The 19,276-nt window shown below is 42.9% G+C and overlaps 1 protein-coding gene across 1 annotated transcript; it reads left to right on the forward strand.

Annotated features, from left to right (window-relative positions):
* Positions 1–13,821: 13,821 nt before the first annotated feature.
* Positions 13,822–16,585, forward strand: LOC127341451 (alcohol acyltransferase 9). The gene is made up of 2 exons (XM_051367305.2): positions 13,822–14,314; positions 15,445–16,585. The coding sequence occupies exons 1-2, from the start codon at positions 13,874–13,876 to the stop codon at positions 16,447–16,449; spliced, it is 1,446 nt and encodes a 481-aa protein (XP_051223265.1). The 5' UTR covers positions 13,822–13,873; the 3' UTR covers positions 16,450–16,585.
* The last annotated feature ends 2,691 nt before the right edge of the window (positions 16,586–19,276 follow it).

Raw genomic sequence — 19,276 nt, forward strand, 5'->3', positions numbered from 1 at the left:
ATCATATAGCAAAGACTTTTCATGAATAGTACTTCAAGACAAGCATCAATAAGTCTTGCATAAGAGTTAACTCATAAAGCAACAATTCAAAGTAGAGGTATTGAAGCAACACAAAGGAAGATTAAGTTTCAGCGGTTGCTTTCAACTTGTAACATGTGTATCTCATGGATATTTGTCAACATAGAGTAATATAACAAGTGCAATATGCAAGTATGTAGGAGTCAATGCACAGTTCACACAAGTGTTTGCTTCTTGAGGTGGAGAGAAATAGGTGAACTGACTCAACAATAAAAGTAAAAGAAAGGTCCTTCAAAGAGGAAAGCATCGATTGCTATATTTGTGCTAGAGCTTTGATTTTGAAAACAAGAAACAATTTTGTCAACGGTAGTAATAAAGCATATGTGTTATGTAAATTATATCTTACAAGTTGCAAGCCTCATGCATAGTATACTAATAGTGCCCGCACCTTGTCCTAATTAGCTCGGATTACCTGGATTATCATCGCAATGCATATGTTTTAACCAAGTGTCACAAAGGGGTACCTCTATGCCGCCTGTACAAAGGTCTAAGGAGAAAGCTCGCATCGGATTTCTCGCTATTGATTATTCTCAACTTAGACATCCATACCGGGACAACATAGACAACAGATAATGGACTCCTCTTATATGCATAAGCATGTAGCAACAATTAATTTTCTCATATGAGATTGAGGATATTTGTCCAAAACTGAAACTTCCACCATGGATCATGGCTTTAGTTAGCGGCCTAATGTTCTTCTCTAACATTATGCAATGCTCTAACCATTCTAGCGGTAAATCTCCCTTACTTCAGACAAGACGAACATGCATAGCAACTCACATGATATTCAACAAAGAGTAGTTGATGGCGTCCCCAGGAACATGGTTTTCGCACAACAAGCAACTTAATAAGAGATAAAGTGCATAATTACATATTCAATACCACAATAGTTTTTAGGCTATTTGTCCCATGAGCTATATATTGTAAAGGTGAAGAATGGAAATTTTAAAGGTAGCACTCAAGCAATTTACTTTGGAATGGCGGAGAAATACCATGTAGTAGGTAGGTATGGTGGACACAAATGGCATAGTGGTTGGCTCAAGGATTTTGGATGCATGAGAAGTATTCCCTCTCGATACAAGGCTTAGGCTAGCAAGGTTATTTGAAACAAACACAAGGATGAAGCGGTGCAGCAAAACTCACATAAAAGACATATTGTAAACATTATAAGACTCTACTCCGTCTTCCTTGTTGTTCAAACTCAATACTAGAAATTATCTAGACTTTAGAGAGACCAAATATGCAAACCAAATTTTAGCATGCTCAATGTATTTCTTCATTAATAGGTGCAAAGTATATGATGCAAGAGCTTAAACATGAGCACAACAATTGCCAAGTATCACATTATCCAAGACATTATAGCAATTACTACATGTATCATTTTCCGTTTCCAACCATATAACAATTTAACGAAGAAGAAACTTTCGCCATGAATATTATGAGTAAAGCCTAAGGACATATTTGTCCATATGCAACAGCGGAGCGTGTCTCTCTCCCACACAAATAATGCTAGGATCCATTTTATTCAAACAAAACAAAAACAAAAACAAACCGATGCTCCAAGAAAAGTACATAAGATGTGATGGAATAAAAATATAGTTTCAGGGGAGGAACCTGATAATGTTGTCGATGAAGAAGGGGATGACTTGGGCATCCCCAAGCTTAGACGCTTGAGTCTTCTTGATATATGCAGGGGTGAACCACCGGGGCATCCCCAAGCTTAGAGCTTTCACTCTCCTTAATCATATTGTATCATCTCCCTCTCTTGATCCTTGAAAACTTCCTCCACACCAAACTCAAAACAACTCGTTAGAGGGTTAGTGCATAATCAAAATTTACATGTTCAGAGGTGACATAATCATTCTTAACACTTCTGGACATTGCACAAAGCTACTGAAAGTCAATGGAATCGAAAAATCCATCAAGCATAGCAAAACAGGCAATGCGAAATAAAAGGCAGAATCTGTCAAAACAGAACAGTTCGTAAATACGAATTTTGTTGAGGCAACAGACTTGCTCAAATGAAAATGCTCAAACTGAATGAAAGTTGCGTACATATCTGAGGATCACTCACGTAAATTGGCATAATTTTCTGAGTTACCTAAAGAGAATTAGACCCAGATTCGTGACAGCAAAGAAATCTGTTTCTGCGCAGTAATCCAAATCTAGTATGAACCTTACTATCAACGACTTTACTTGGCACAACAATGCACAAAACTAAGATAAGGAGAGGTTGCTACAGTATTAACAACTTCCAAGACTCAAATATAAAATAAAAGTACTGTAGTAAAAAACATGGGTTGTCTCCCATAAGCGCTTTTCTTTAACGCCTTTCAGCTAGGCGCAGAAAGTGTATATCAAGTATTGTCAAGAGACAAAGTGTCAACATCATAATTTGTTCTAATAATAGAATCAAAAGGTAACTTCATTCTCTTTCTAGGGAAGTGTTCCATACCTTTCTTGAGAGGAAATTGATATTTAATATTACCTTCCTTCATATCAATGATAGCACCAACAGTTCGAAGAAAAGGTCTTCCCAATATAATGGGACAAGATGCATTGCATTCAATATCCAAGAAAACAAAATCAACGGGGACAAGGTTATTGTTAATGGTAATGCGAACATTATCAACTCTCCCCAAAGGTTTCTTTGTAGAATGATCAGCAAGATTAACATCCAAATAACAATTTTCAATGGTGGCAAGTCAAGCATATTATAGATTTTCTTAGGCATAACGGAAATACTTGCACCAAGATCACATAAAGCATTACAATCAAAGTCATTGACCTTCATCTTAATGATGGACTCCCAACCATCCTCTAGCTTCCTAGTAATAGAAGCTTCGCGTTCTAGTTTCTCTTCTCTAGCTTTTATGAGAGCATTTGTAATATGTTTCGTGAAAGCCAAGTTTATAGCACTAGCATTAGGACTCTTAGCAAGTTTTTGTAAGAACTTTATAACTTCAGAGATATGACAATCATCAAAATCCAAACCATTATAATCTAAAGCAATGGGATCATCATCCCCAATGTTGGAAAAAATTTCAGCAGTTTTATCACGATTCAAATAGCTTTTAACAGCTTTGTGCAGTTTTTCGCGCTTTGCATTTAAAGTGGAAACATTGCCAACACCAATTCTTTTACCATTATTAGTAGGAGGTGCAGCAACATGTGTAGCATTAGCATTACTAGTGGTGGTAATAGTCCAAACTTTAGCTATATTATCTTCTTTTTCATTTTCTTCTTTCTCCCACCTAGCACGCAATTCGGCCATCAATATTATATTCTCATTAATTCTAACTTGGATGGCATTTGCTGTAGTAACAATTTTATTATTATGATTCTCATGAAGCATAACTTTCGATTTCAAAAGATCAACATCAGCAGCAAGACTATCGACTTTAGAAGCAAGTATATCAATTTTCCCAAGCTTTTCTTCAACAGATTTGTTAAAAGTAGTTTGTGTACTAATAAATTCTTTAAGCATGGCTTCAAGTCCAGGGGGTGAATTCCTATTATTGTTGTAAGAATTCCCATAAGAATTACCATAGCCATTGCCATTATTATAAGGATATGGCCTATAGTTGTTACTAGAATTGTTCCGGTAAGCATTGTTGTTGAAATTATTATTTTTAATGTAGTTTACATCAACATGTTCTTCTTGAGCAACTAATGAAGCTATTTGTGACAGCTTGATAAACTTGTTTGTTCAAGGTAGCATATTTGTGATTCAAACATTATGTCAAATTACTTAAGGCTATACTCTGTTGATTCTTAATTCAAGGTTGCTGGGAGTTTTCCCTTTCTTCAGGAGTATAAGAAAGATGTATTGCATCATCTCTATGTTAGGACGTGATTCCCATATGAATTCTTATCAAACACATGTTGAAGTTCCATCAATATTATGCCTTTGATGAATTGTTTATGTCCACTACAACTTAAAAAGAGAGTAGACAAGTGAACCCATGAACCCTGGTGATGCATGTAAAATGCATGCATGAACTTTGCACTTTCTTGTCACATATTACCACGTATTTGCCTCTCATATAATGTTATTTTCATGTTTTATATCATTTTCGGGGATTTTCTAAATAATCCCCTCTCCTCTGGTTCTAGTTCTGTTTGGCAGAAAACGCCACTTTTTAGTGTTTTTTAACTTTCCAAGAGCTACGAGACTCGAAAAAGGACAAGCTTAGGGGCCATGCTTCGGAATTTTTGAGAAGACCAAAATAAGCTAAAGTGGGACACCAAGAGCTCAAGGGGCTGGAAACTAGGTCAGGTGGCGCGCCCTCCCCCTCTAGGCGCGCCACCTAGTGTCGTTTCACCGTCGTCCATCCGATTCACCTCAATCTTTCGCGAACCGACTTGTTTTGACCTAAAGGCCCCTATATACACGACCCCCAGGGTTTCGTCGAGTCTATGGAAGGGGAGATCAAAATCACATAGACAAAGAGTCAGCAAGCCGCCACCGGCGAAGATCGGAGGGGGAAACGCTGCCGGAATCGCCTCTGGTGGACTCCTCCCCCCTTAAGTGTGGACATCTTCATCAACATCATATTCTTCATCAAAATATACAGCAACTCTCCATCACCCCCATTGTAATATCGTGGTAAACATGATGTATGATGCAATATATTGTTTTCCCATAATATATTGTATCTCTATCTTGATGTTTGAGTAGTGACTTGTTCTTGGCAATTGTTATCTAGTTTTTGTTGGTTACATACAATTATTTATTATCTTCTATGATGATATTTTTTACTAGCATATGAGTGTACACATATATTGGGGGATGCACTAGGTTGTCACCGTTTCATGTTGATAGGATGAGGGATAGCCGGCGTTTGACAGAACCCGAATCCCAATTCTTAGATTCATGTTGTATTAATCATGATTAATCAACGGAGGGTATAACTATGGGGACCTTTAAACTTACACTGGTGGTTGTACTTTATGTCTTAATAATTTCCTTGTTTGTTCTTAATTGGCCTTGGGATAAATCACTAGTAGTGTAACTGCTCATGTTTATGGCTACACCTATCTATGGCTTCTCTCTTGAAGAAACAACAAAAAGACTATCTTTTTGCTTCACTAATTATGACAACCACACAAATAAATTAACAATTTGCTATAACACTTACACTCTTGACTTACTCCGCCTCAATTCACTTCATCTGATTTTACTTTGCTGTACTTTACTTTTCTTGCATTATTTTTACTTCTTGCATTTCAATTTCAGCACATATAGTTTCATAGTAAAAACCTCTTCACACACATTATAGATACTAGTTTAGCATAGAAGACCATATAACTGGGTTATAGGGCTTTAGAGAATAGATAGTTTACCTTCAGCTCCTCGTGGGTTCGACACTCAAATACTTATCGAATTATACTGCGGTGATCCCCTACACTTGGGGGTTATTACCCGGTCCATTTTGAACCATAAGAAACACCTTTACACCACAACTATCACACTTTATATTTTCTATTATTTATTATTTAGAAAATACAAAAATAATTTCTTCACTTGCCAACTATCACAATTCATATTACTAATACCAAACCTTGTGCTTGACAACCACACGGTAGAGTTGGGGACACAGGACAAAAACTTTGCTTTGCAGGTTACTAGAAGAGAGAAGAATAACATCTCACCAATTCTACGAGAGTTCAATATAAACCCTTGAATCAACCTTGTGTGTGTGTGTGTGGGGGGGGGGGGGGGGAGCGCTTTCTACAACACTCTGCACTTGGAGTCCCAAAGAGTACCGAGTTGTTGCCATCACTTGTTGACTTTCAGATAGACCAGAAGAAGCTACCAAGGTGACCATACATAGGTGTTGTCGGAATATGGTAGCTTTATGATCGATTTGTGATGGCATTGAATGGATATCCTGGAGAGTTGGGAGCACATAACATGAGTTTGCTACAACATAATTTTCATGAGAGTGCGCTGACAGTGGTGAAAAATAGAAGGGGACTACAATTTCCATCTGGAGTCATGTGAAGTCAAGGAAGTAGCAGTATATCTCATGAATAATGGTTCTAGTCCAGTACAAAAATGCTCGAGCATTGCAGCGTCAAGATGGCAAATGTCATATTTTCTAAGGTGAATATGTGTCGAATATGTGTACGAGTAGTGCTATAATTGGACTTGTAAATACACACAATTTTACGTGTTCGAGGCAAACTTTGTAACCTGGCCTTATTTAAAGGTACCAGGAGTAGGGCAAATAGACTAGACGAAAGTTATATATTATGCATAAAATTGATTCCCAGGGACGGTCTAGCGACCGTGGCAAGGGCGCTGGAACGGTGTGGCGTTTATAGATCTAACGTGTCTGTATATATACCCCATGTTAGTACCACGGGAGGAGTGCTCGCAAAGCATACCCCATAGATGTAGGCGTTCGCCGAACTACATAACCAAATCTCAGTGTCGTTTGCCGTGATTGCTTGTTCTCGGTTGGCCCCTCCAACGCAAACGGTTTTCTTTTGTGAAAATAAAATAATTGAAGTGTATTTAATGTAAGGTAAATAATTCACTACAGCCAAGTGATCGATGTCATTGATCAATCATCTCGTCCCATCGCCCGCGTGGTCGTTATGCTCGTCAACTCACCTAGTAGTCTCGCATGTTGCCACTCGTATACTCATTGTTGTCCTATACCATATCCCCTTCGCAATGATCACCTCCACAAAGACCCTTCTCCTCTAACCTAGAGGTCCCTTGCTCATGAGCACACCTTCCCAAGGATCCATCTCCACTGGTCCTAAGGTCCTTTGCCGCCTACTCTATTCACAATTCCCTGCGTTTTCCATTCTCCATCCTAAGTAGATCTTGCATCCATGGAGGGAGTATCATCCATCGAAGCTAGATTTGACACCGTCGAGCTTGGAAGAGACATCAAATACTTCCTGATGCAGCGTCCGTCTAGCCGTATTCGTAGACAACGATCATGGGCGCCATATTCGGCGCTGTAAATCAAGGATGTTTGATTTTTCTTGTTTGGATGTTCCATGTGTTGTTCTTACATGCAACAAGTTCTTATATGTCTTCTTACCAACGAACAAACGACTTGTTGTCATGACTCTGGGAGTCTGCTACAAATGTTTCATTCATGTAACACATGTTTTTAAGGCTAATATTCGCGATGATGTTTCTAAGCAGTTAATTATTGCATGCACATATTTTATTACCACCTGTTCACATGAGCGAGTGTATGTGCGTGTATGTGAGCGTCTGCGTTTGTACTGTGTTTCTCAAAAAAAAAAATTTGTTGCAACGTTTTTTGTGCATTTTTTACATAACTTTTGACGCCTAGTGCAACCCTTGGTGCATTGGTTCTTATCTCTGCCTACTCCGTTCACACATCTCACATGTAGGTGTAGGTGTACTTGATCCAGGGTGAGTGTTTTTTGATGTTTTGGTGGCCCAACTCGGCTGTGACCTTATCAGTCTTGTACAAATATACCGTTTTCCATAAAACTAAGGCAAGGCTAGGCAAACTCTTCAAAATACAATTATCTCACATTATGGGTTTAGTTTGACTTAATATCTAAGAAAAGTATCAATATCTATGATATAATATCTATGTTATTAGAATCATTATGAAGTATATTCTTATAATACAAATTTTGAATTGACAAAATCCAAAACGCGAGGTAATTACAAATTGAGGGAGTACTAAATTATGTTAGACATGTCGGGAGGAACATGCATACTCCTACCTATTTCACATTAATTGTGTGGATTGACACATTCATGGTGGTATCCAGATTCTCTGAAATAAAGGAGAGACTATCTGAAAGATCGAGATGTCGCCTAGAGGGGGGGGGGGGGGGTGAATAGGCAATTACAAACTCTTGCGGATTTGTCTTGTAAGAATGCGGAATTAAACTATCGTTTAGTTTACAAGCACAAACCCTAAATATGCTAAGCTCAACTAAGTATAACAATAGCAACTAAAGCTAAGCAAGATAGGCATAAGATATATGTAGCACAAGTGATAGCAAGATATATGTACTTCAAGCACGATGGCTATCACAAGGAAAGAGAGCTCGGGTATAGAAATAACCGAGGCACGCGGAGACAAGGATGTATTCCCGTGTTCCCTTGCTTTGCAACAAGGTACGTCACGTTTGGAGGAGTGGAGGTCCCACGAAGGATTCCCCGCGCCACGAAGGCTCACCCTATTCTCCGAACCACACCCACGAAGGATAATGGCCCTTTCCTTATGGTTAGCTTTTCCTCCACTCCGGAGATGGCAAGCTCCACAACCACTTCACAAGCTCCACGAAGGAGAAGCCCGGGCCCCTTCACAATCTTCCACGAAGAGATCACCGGGACACCAACCAAGCCAACTAGGAGGTCACCCTCCAAGAGTAACAAGCTCACGGTCTCTCACTCGAACAAATCGTGGTGGAGAGCTCAACACTATGCAATGATGCAAGGCAAGAACACCGGAGGTGTTCAAGTCCTTCACACTCAAATCCCACCAAAGCAACGAATGCTAGGATGAGATTGGAGAGGAAGAACAAGGGGGAAAGTCAACCAAAGACTCCAAGATCTAGATCCCAAGAGATTCCCTCACTTAGAGAAGAAACGGTTTGGTGGAAGTGTAGATCTAGATCTCCTCTCTCAAATCCTCAAGTATGAGCAAGAATGGTTGGAGGAATCAAGGGAGAGAGCAACTTCTTCAAATGCAACAATGGAGGTGAGAGAAAGGGGAAGAAGTTGTTGCTCAAGGTGGAAGAAGGGCTATTTATAGTCTAAGGAGAAAAATAACCGTTGGGGAGAAAACCGGGTGAAAATCGGATAAAAAACGAGCTGAAAAAGTGCCCAGCCGGTTGCCAGGCCGGCCGACCGGCCTGGGCGCTGAGGAGCCCGGTCGGCAGCCTGGTCCGACCGGCCCAAAGAACCGGGCGCGGCAGGTGGCGCGCTGGGCGGCGGGAAAGCCTCAGCGCGCGGGCGGCGGCGGCCCAGCAGCGCACGGGCGGCGCGGAGGGCAGGCCGCGCGGGGCGCGTCGGGGCGCAGCCGCATGGGCCTCCGGATGGAGAGGCGGCCCGGTTAAAACCCGGTTGGACCGGAGGGGCAGCTGGGCTGGCCGGCGCGTGGGCCGGTGGCCGCCCGGTCCGGTTGGCGCCCGATGCGGACCGGGTGGGCCGGCGTGCGGCCCGGCAGGCCGGGCGGCAACCGGCAGCCTTCCCCCTTTTTTCTTTTCTTTTTCTTTTTCTTCTTTTACCTTTTCTTTAATAACTATTGCTCCCGAACTCCGATTGACATGAAACTAATTTCGTTGGAAAGATAACAACAAATGCTATCCAATAGAAAGTGCAAACTCAAGAAACTGTAGGAGGGGATTTTATCATGAATATAAAAGGGTAGAACCTTATATCATGAATAATCGGTAAAATCACCCAACCTCGAAAACGCAATAGAAGATGCATGCGAACTCCGTTTTCGATGAACTTGGGCTTGTTGTAAAGCTAGCAACAATCTCAAGAACCTCACATAGAGAAACACCAAGAAGCAATAAGGATATGCAAAGTATGCAAAGGATTGAGCTCTCTAAGACGATGTGATCAAGTTACTCAACCGAAAGCCCCTCTTAATAGTGCGGCTATCTATCCTATAATCCGGTCTCCCAACATCCACCTTGAGACCGGTAAAAGGAAAACCTAGCAAGGCCATACCTTTGCCTTGCGCATCCCGCTTGATCTTGATGATAACTCTTCAAGCTTCACTCAAGCCGGAATGCCTCACTTGACCAATGTTGCTTCGTGAAGACTCACAAATGCTCCCCCATACACTATGATGGGAAAGCTCCATTGATGCACATCTTCACTAGTCCATTGTCACCAAATGGATGGCAAGCTTCAAGCATGTGATTCACTTGAGATGCTCATCTTGAACTTGCCCAACTCAACCTTGTATCTTCTCATACTCACATAAGATAGAGCATGGCTAATATTGAGTTCCACATAAGAACTCCATCTTCGTTTCTTCTTCTTGATCATATCACATATATATCTTCATACCAATGATCTTGATGCCAATACACAAGGTATACCTTTATCTTCATGGCATCCATACTTGAATCCAACACATGGAGAGCAAGTAGTACCTATGGAATATTCCTTCATATAAACTCAATGAAAACATTAGTCCATAGGGGTTGTCATTAATTACCAAAACCACACATAGGGGCAATGTACCCTTACAATCTCCCCCATTTTGGTAATTGATGACAACCACAATAAGAGGGTTTATATAATGAATATTGGTGACAAGTACGCAACTTATCCGAGAATAAGTTGTATACAAGAGGTTGTGTTTGATATGGTCAAGTAACACAAAGCTACTAGCCCATATCAAAACCGGCTCTACTCACACAACTACAACAAATGCAATGGATGTGAGTAGAACCAATATATATAGAGAAAACTCCCCCACAATGTATGCACGTGTGATGAACATGAATTCATTGCATACATTGTCAAGATTAACCTTTGGGATAGTTTCCACTATATATATACAACCATGCAAGACATATAAATATGGAATGCATGAGAGGCAAAACACTTAAGCACAAACCAAACTTAAGTATAAAACCATTCCCTTAAACCCTCTAAACTTCTCCCCCATTGGCATCGATTGTCAAAATGGGTGAAAAATTTAGAAGGCCAATATAATGTGAGTTCCTCCCCAAAGTGTGCACTTCTCATAATTTGAGTGGAATCAAGTGCACATATCCAATGATGAATACTTGAAGGAAGACAAACTATATTGAGGATCAAAGATTGCAAAAAGATAACATGGTGAAATGAGCTTCAACAAGTAAAGCAAGCAATCAAAGATCCAATTGGACAAACAAAGATATCATGATAAGAGAGATATAGTGCTTCTAAAAATAAGAAAGCTCCCCAAGGTTCGTGCACAATTTATAATGTTTGCATTTGAATACAATATGCACAAACATGGAATCCTCACTCCCTATATATCATTTAGAACACAACTAAGATAAAGAGAGTATGCTTATCAAGAACAACTTTAGTCCAACAATTACGAGATATGAGTGCATGAAGAAAATAAATAAACCAAGCACTCATAAATTTTCTTTACCAACCCACTAAAAACAAAAGGGGTAAAAGATGGTCGGCAAAGAACAAGGATATCAAGATGTTGGATTAACGCTCTTATGTATATGAGTTTCTAAAGTGGACAAAGTGATCCATAAAGAAACACGCACACACAAGAGGGTAACAAAATAGATAAGACAAGATATCCAAGATGAAGTCATAAAATATACCAAAGGATGTTTGCTTAAGAAGCATATATAGCCTATGGCTCCAAATTTCACTTATGGTATATGAATGAACTTCAACCAAGTTAAACCTCAAAAACATCACAACTAACAATAAGGGAAATAGAGCTAGTTGGAGTGTTTTGAGAAAGGCAACAAGTATCATAAATATGGATTTATTTCGCAATTTCATCAATATTGCACATAAGAGCTCTTTGAGGAATTGATATGCAATAAATTGCTAGAGGGCATGTGTGGGTAGGTGTATTCCCAACATATGCATCTTCTCAAATTACTCAAATGTACAATAAGAAGTTTTACTTTAAAAATGATTTTTCAAGAACCGCAATATTTTCGAAATAAATAATTTCATTCCAAGATACAACCTACAATAGGTTGGATGCTATATGAGAGTGCATGAATAAGATACTTGTTACCGAGATGGCAATGGCTTGATGTAGTAGATAAGAGTTCATCGATCATCCTAGCTTGACTCCAATCTTCATATGGTGACAACACCTTCCTTATAGATGAGACAAGCCTCCATTGCATCTCCAATGTACCTAAAACATCATTCAAGTACATCTTGGTCCCCAAACTTATTGGGTCCAATATGGTTAGACTAACCACAATATATAGGACACACTCCATATAGACATGTGCATATTTAGATGAAATTTGAATTTCATGCACATCTTAGCCATTTAGGATTTGATGGAGTATATCCTACATAATGGATCAAAAGAAAGCAAGCATGCTACAAGTATAAACAAATTACATATAAGCATGCACCAAAACTTTTAAAGATCCAAGAAAGATATACTTTGGACAAAACACCAAAAGAATTAAATAAGGCATAGAGGTGTCACAAAACAAATTTGTTGTCCAAATTATATCTAAGAAGCGAATCACAAAAGATTTGTTCAACAAAGTTCAACAAATGGACTAAGAAGAAACCATTGAGCATAGAGGATGAAATAAAGCAAACATGCTCAAATTAAGACTTATCTCATTCACCAAATAACACATAGAAGAAGGAATGAGATAGCAAAACTCCCAAAGGAGCAAGGTTCGAACAAATAAACCAAACCCACTACACTTTTCACAATGGCACAATGTACCGTAAGGAAAAGGTATGTATTCCAAAACAAACACTTGATATGAATCAAGGGGATTTATCAAAAGATTTTTCAAAGGGACAAGGAAGACATATGGGAGCTACAAAGATTTCTTGGAAATAAAATAAGGAAGTAAGAAACAATCCAAGGTGAAAATGATCCAAAAATTCAACCACATACAAGGTTATCAATTGTCAAAGACAATGAGTATATTGGAAATAATTTCCGGTGGAGTATTGACAATGATAGTAGGGATCAACTTCACAATAAAAGGCATAGTATAAGTATATAGAATTAAGCGCTATGCACGGATGAAGATTCTTGATAATTTCAACTAGTCAAACAATCACGCACGACAATGATTAGAATAACTTGAAGCAAACGGTGTCCCAAATAAGATATAGAGATATGTATTTGAGGAAAAACCGCACCAAGAATTTCTTATTCAAACAAGAACCCACAAGATGAGTAATAAAAGATTTTTATTAGGAATGGAGCTTGTTTGAGCAAATATGCCACCTAGGAACAAGATAATTAAGAGGAGGGAAGTCCACATAACCCCCATATGTATTAGTTTTGGGATGCTAGACCCCCCTAAGTATGAAGTGGGACACATAACCCCCCTAAGTATAAGATACCATGCAAATTACCCCCTTAGACGGTGATAGCTGTTTTGGTGGTGGTTTTTGGTCCACGTGGACAGTGGTATTTTTGGTCCACGCTCCTCTCTCACTCACGGCGCCGCTCCGCTTGGCACTTCTCTCCGCCGCTTCGACCTCCCGCGGCGGTTCCCAAAAGCGGCTGGGACGGAGCTAGGAGTGCTAGTTGGGGCAATGGCCCTCCTATGCTAGAAAATTTCCTGAAAGACAACCTAAAATACATGCGGATTGATCCCTAAATTTTCTAAATATTGCATATGTAACCCCCTCCAAGCAATGTAATGTTCAGTTGGCCCCCTCCACCCGGCCTCGTCACCGAGCGCAAGCTACGTGCATTGTTTATTATCTCTACGGACTTCTTTTGGATATGTAAGGTGGAACACACAAATCTATTTCACATTAATTGTGTGTATTGGCACATTTATGGTGGTATCCATATTTTCTAAAATAAAGGAGAGATATCTGGAAATAAAGGAGAGATACATGGAAAAAGTGTGCCATGGATAGTACTACACTGAACCAAAAAAATGTAAGGCATACTAGATAGGGAAGGAAATTAATACTCCCTCGATTACTTTCATATCTGTAAGCCAATAAATTAAAGCGCCCGGTCACAATATCTCTCTCTACCACGGAGTATATAACCCGAGCAGAGGCATCGGCCATTGCCAAAAAGACAACCGACACAGAGACAGAGCAGAGCCACCGGCCATGGACACGGGGCTGGAGATCCCCGGCGAGGTGCAGTACCCGAGCTCCCCCGTCCTGGTCCCGCCAGGCCGCCCCACGCCGCGCCGCACGCTCTACCTCTCCAACCTCGACGACCAGCGCTTCCTCCGTTTCTCGATCAAGTACCTGTACGTCTTCCCCGCCGCCGCCGCCGTCCCCGTCGCCGCGCTCAGGGCCGCGCTCGCCGACGCGCTCGTGGAGTACTACCCTCTCGCGGGGCGGCTCCGACACGGCGACGAGGAGGGGAAGCTGGTGGTGGAGTGCAATGCAGAGGGGGCGCTCTTCGCCGAGGGCTCCCTGCCGGGGCTGGCGGCCGATGATTTCTTGCGAGGTGGCGGAGCAAGGCCGCACCGGTCGTGGCGGAAGCTGCTGTACAGGGTCGACGCCCACAGCTTTGTCGCCGTGCCTCCGCTCGTCGTCCAGGTCAGTGGTGTTGCCACTCTGCTATGCTCTCGATCAGTTAATTAATATTTTTTATTGCTCTTCAAAATTAATTTCTCTTTGGAGAAAATCATTCATTTGTACACTATATTTATTCCTCAGATTTTTTTCCAGTGCATGCAACGATTAATGCATCATATAGTATGTAGGAATAAGATTGATTTCTGTTGTAGGCTTGTAGCTGCTCCTGCATGATTTGGTAAAACTTAACGCAGGGTACTACCTTGGAGAACAACTTGATTATAGTTAATAATGTGGAAAATAGTCACTTTTTCCCCGAAATGGGGGAGCCCAAGCCGGAAAATGGTACTAGTGCAACCATTAAAGGAACTTGTTTTTTAATCGAGTAGAGCAATTGAGATTGTTGCTAGGTTATGTTATCGTCTCGGTCACTAAATACGTGATCAGGTTGAGACCTCCAGATGCAGCAAAGTTAGCAGAAAAGCAGAGGAGGATAGGGTTAGGAGAGCCCAACTTTTCCCAAAAGCTCCGATCTTTCCTTTTCTTTTGTTGGCACACTTTCAAATCCACTTGCATTTTGTCAAGTTTATCATGATTAGTGGCGGTAGTAGATATCCATCCATGCATGATCTGATTTTCTCAAAATATGCTATTCTAGATCAGAATAAGATCTTCAGAGGCAATCTTCTCACTTTCAATCCTCGTGATATTACTAGTATATATGTAGACCTTGTGTGAGTGAGCATCAGCATCATTGATCCCCTTGGTGTTCTAACTAGCTGTTGAAAATGATAGTTGAAAATGAAAGTAGAATCTGATTAAACTGTTTCTTCTCGTACAAAGAATCGACTAGTACTACCCTCCACTGAAGGCACCACTGATTTTTCTTTCTCTGTAGCCTGTCCTAGCTCAAATTGGATTGTCACGGATGGAATTAATTAGCTCCAGATATTTATTTTGTCTAGTACCACTCTAGTAATTTCTACTGGATTATGATCTGTTTCTGATGATGTAAAAGTTGCGTCTCTAATTTGGTCAGTAATTTTTCTCAAAAAAAATTGGTCAGTAATTTGTAGTAGTAAATTGTTTGCTAGTGATGGCATCGCACTCTGCAATGCCCGACTGACTGACAGACGAGGACATGGATGCAGGTGACACACCTTGGCTGCGGTGGCATGGTGCTGTGCATGGCAATCAACCACTGCCTCTGCGACGGCGTCGGCACGGCGCAGTTCCTCCACGCCTGGGCGCGCGCCGCCCGAAGCTCCGGCATTGTCGGAGACAACCCCGTCGTCCACGACCGTTGTGCCCTGCGCCCGCGATGCCCGCCGCGCGTCGAGTTCGCGCACCCGGAGTACCATTGCCACGACGCCGCCGCAGACGACGGCGCGTCCAACCTCCTCGCGCACCTGCTCGGTCAGCCGTTGGCACCGGTGTCGCTCACCTTCTCGGCGGCGCATCTCGCGCACCTCAAGAAGCAGTTCCTGCTGAAGCGCTGCACGTCGTTCGAGGCACTTGCGGCGACGGTGTGGCGTGCGTGGGTGCGCGCGCTGGACCCGCCGGCGCCACTCCGCGTGAAGCTCCTCTTCTCGGTGAACGCCCGGCGGCGCCTCACGCCGGAGCTCCCAGACGGCTACTACGGCAACGGGTTCGTGCTTGGGTGCGCGGAGTCCACGGCGGGGCAGGTGGCCGCGGCGGCACCCATGCCCACGGTGGTCAGGCTGGTGCAGGAGGCCAAGGAACGCGTGGACGACGCCTACGTGCGGTCCATGGTGGACCTCCTCGAGGAGCAGCGTCGAGGCGTCGACGGCGGCGCGAAGCCCGACCTGTCGGCGAGCCTGGTGATCTCGGCGTGGACGCGGTTGGGGCTGGAGGACCTCGACTTCGGCGCCGGCGCGCCGGCGCACATGGGCCCGCTCACCAGCGAGATATACTGCGTGTTCGTCCCCGTCGCCGGCGACCCCGGCGGCGTCACGGTGCTCGTCTCAGTCCCGCAGGCTGCCACTGACAAGTTCGAGCATTACTGCTGCAACCCCATGGATGCCGCTGGAGTGGCAGAGACGGGCAGCGGCGCCATGGCGGCCGGCAATGGCATGCTGGAGCGGGACGAGAAGCAGCAGCCGTGTCATGGACATGAGATCAAGATCGATTACTAATGACATATAGATAATCTCATCTTGTAGCTGGAAACAAGGATGGGTCTGTAAATTTTCTGTGCTTGGAAGACATATTCAAATCTTATAGTCTCATCGATCGAAAAAATGAACATGAAGAAGAACATTACAATGCAAACATCTATCTCTTTTGGGGGCTAAAATCTATCTAGTCATATGCAAAATTGCCAATACAGTAATGTGAATCAATTAATCTTTATCTATTACAGTATTTCTGAAACAGATGGCAATCATATAATGTGGATCAATCAATCTTTATATCTGTAAATTTCGAAACACATTAGTTAACGCAAAATTAAAGTGGGAGAACGAAGCTTTGCTGGTGATTGGACTGATAAAACATGACGGATCCATCATCTTTGCATCAAATCAAATCCTTTAAGCCTTTTTTTGCTTTTGCATTATTCCACCGACCACCACGAGCTACACTACACTGCACACCAGTAGCTACGAAACGAATCGGTCGATCGAGGCAGGTCAAAGCGATCCGGCAGGTTCTTTATGCTCCAATACTACTGGTTCGGATGAACAATGCATCTATCCATTTTGTTTTCTTCCTTCCCTATGGAGTAGTACAAGGTCAAGCTGGTAGCTTTTGCAGATACTTCAATCAAATGTGCTCCAGCTATAGCCTTTTCGTACCACCTTGTTATCTAGCGCAACCGTGCAACTAGTACTAGAAATCCCTCTACCCGAGTGATCCATTGTAAAACACTATCTCCACCGCTCCGACGTATTTTAAACATAATTTATACTCCGTATCTGTTTTGTTCCTTCACATGTTTGTTAGCGTACACCGCTGCCCGATGATACTGGTTTTTTACCACAGTGGTATGTGACATGTATTAATTTGGGGACGAGAGAGATGAGATGATTTAGATGTGGCTGGCACATGGGCTAGACGGGGGATGTGACGGACATACAGATGCGCGGATGGTGTCCGCCAGAACCCAAATTTGATCCAAAATTGGCCCACAATGAGTCTAAGTGGATAGGCCGGTCATTTTGAATCTTTCCGTTGGGCTGGGGGTCTTTACTCTTTTTTTATCCGCGCAGACCAAAGTGGACACAAAATGTCCGTTCGGGGTGAGCCGCTGGAGATGCATCTCGAGCAGATGATTGTAGATGTGAAATAACTACAATACACATCACCTTGGTAAAAAAACACAGCTCCATCATATGATGTAGATATAAAAAAGGCCCCAAAATTTTACACCGTGATTCAAATTTTTGCACCATGCGATCCAAATATACATCACTTGAGAGGTGATGTAGGTGATGTACCGTAAATCAACGGCCACACAGGAGCTTCAACCGTCGTTTTGTCGTTTCTGCACACCTCACCCACGCGAGCTTCCACGCCGATGTCGGCCAAATCAGACCAAGTCGTGTCAGTTGCCGTAGGGAATCAAGCCGTCGTCGCTCCCCATCGACCATCGGGCCCTGCCCCGTCTCGCCGAACTCGTCCCGCGGTTAGAGATGGTCGGAAACGCGCAAGCGTCGAGGTGAAAATCCATCGCCCGTCGGCATGATTCTGTCTCGTCGCGGCCATCGCCGGCCATCTCCAGAGCCAGTGACCACTGGTGACCTTCGATATGCCATCCGCGAGCTCCCGCGCGGTCGAGTCTGGCCGGAGTGGGCGGGTCACTGACCGGTTCTGCCTCGCGCAAACCCGGCGTCCCACCTTAGTTTGCTGGCCTCGCTCTGCTTCTCCACCCCCACCAACCTAGCTGAGATATCATCGGCATCCAGCTCATATGCCCCACCGACCACGCATCCACCTACCGTTGCTGACAACTGGTTGATCCACAATTATTTTTCCGAGTCACCAATATATCCCGAGCGGTACTTCAGTCGCCGGTTTCGGATCAGGATGGAGTTGTTCAAGTACATTGCGGAGTCGGTGAAATTACACGACATCTTCTTCGAGCACTACAGGAATGTGGCCTGCATACTTGAACATGGCACATTCCAGAAGATTACAAAGCTCATTCAAAAAGCAAAGTCTAAACCCCGGGTTTTGTGTGTTTGATAACAACACTTGAACAATCTCACCGTGTGCAATGAGTATCCTTGTTAGACTTGCAAGTGCACGGTGATCTCGCTGGACACGTCAAGATCGGAGGACTGAAGTGTAGCTTATAGGTTTTCTGGTTTTGTGTGTGTATCGCGAGGTGACATGGTTGGAGAGGAAAAGAGGAGAAAGCAGTTTTTGTCAGGCCGGTACTACCGGTACCAGTAGCGGTAGTACCGCTACCCCTACTGGTACCGCACCACGGTACCGCTCTGGTATTCTACACTGGAATTGACCCACAGAACAAGTTACGGTACCTTTGCGGTACCTTGAGCGGTAGTACCGCTTGTGAGCGGTAGTACCGCCCAAGGTACCGCTTAAGTATCGTAATGGAAGTTATGGCTGTACCGCTCTGGTACCGCTTCGATACCGCTTGGGATCCAGTAAGCTCTGGAGACCATTGCGGTACCTCGAGCGGTATCGCAAGCAGTAGTACCGCTATGTGTCCACGTGGATAAGTTCTTTGGGATTTCGAATCCAGAGCGGTAGTACCGCTTTCCAAAGCGGTAGTACCGCTTAGGCAAAAATTGCAGAAAACGGTTGGATTTCGGGGGGCCTATTTGAAGGGCCCTTCTTCCCCAACACGATTTTATCTCTTCTCTCTCTCTCCTCCATTGTTGCTGAGCTTAATCCTTGAGGATCTCCCCAACCATCCAACCAATCTTGCCCAAATTTTGAGGAGTGGTGGACGAGACCCCGATCTATAGTTCTACCAAGAGAGTTTTCACCAAATCA

Source organism: Lolium perenne, chromosome 3 (genome assembly GCF_019359855.2).
Source record: "Lolium perenne isolate Kyuss_39 chromosome 3, Kyuss_2.0, whole genome shotgun sequence".
In the NCBI taxonomy this organism is placed as follows: Eukaryota; Viridiplantae; Streptophyta; class Magnoliopsida; order Poales; family Poaceae; genus Lolium; species Lolium perenne.

What these genes read in the sequence shown, in the direction of transcription:
- LOC127341451 (XM_051367305.2), top strand. Translation starts at nt 13,874, where the DNA reads ATGGACACGGGGCTGGAGATCCCCGGCGAGGTGCAGTACCCGAGCTCC. An exon ending in TGCCTCCGCTCGTCGTCCAG is followed by an intron (nt 14,315 to 15,444) that starts GTCAGTGGTGTT and finishes ACATGGATGCAG; the next exon opens with GTGACACACCTTGGCTGCGG.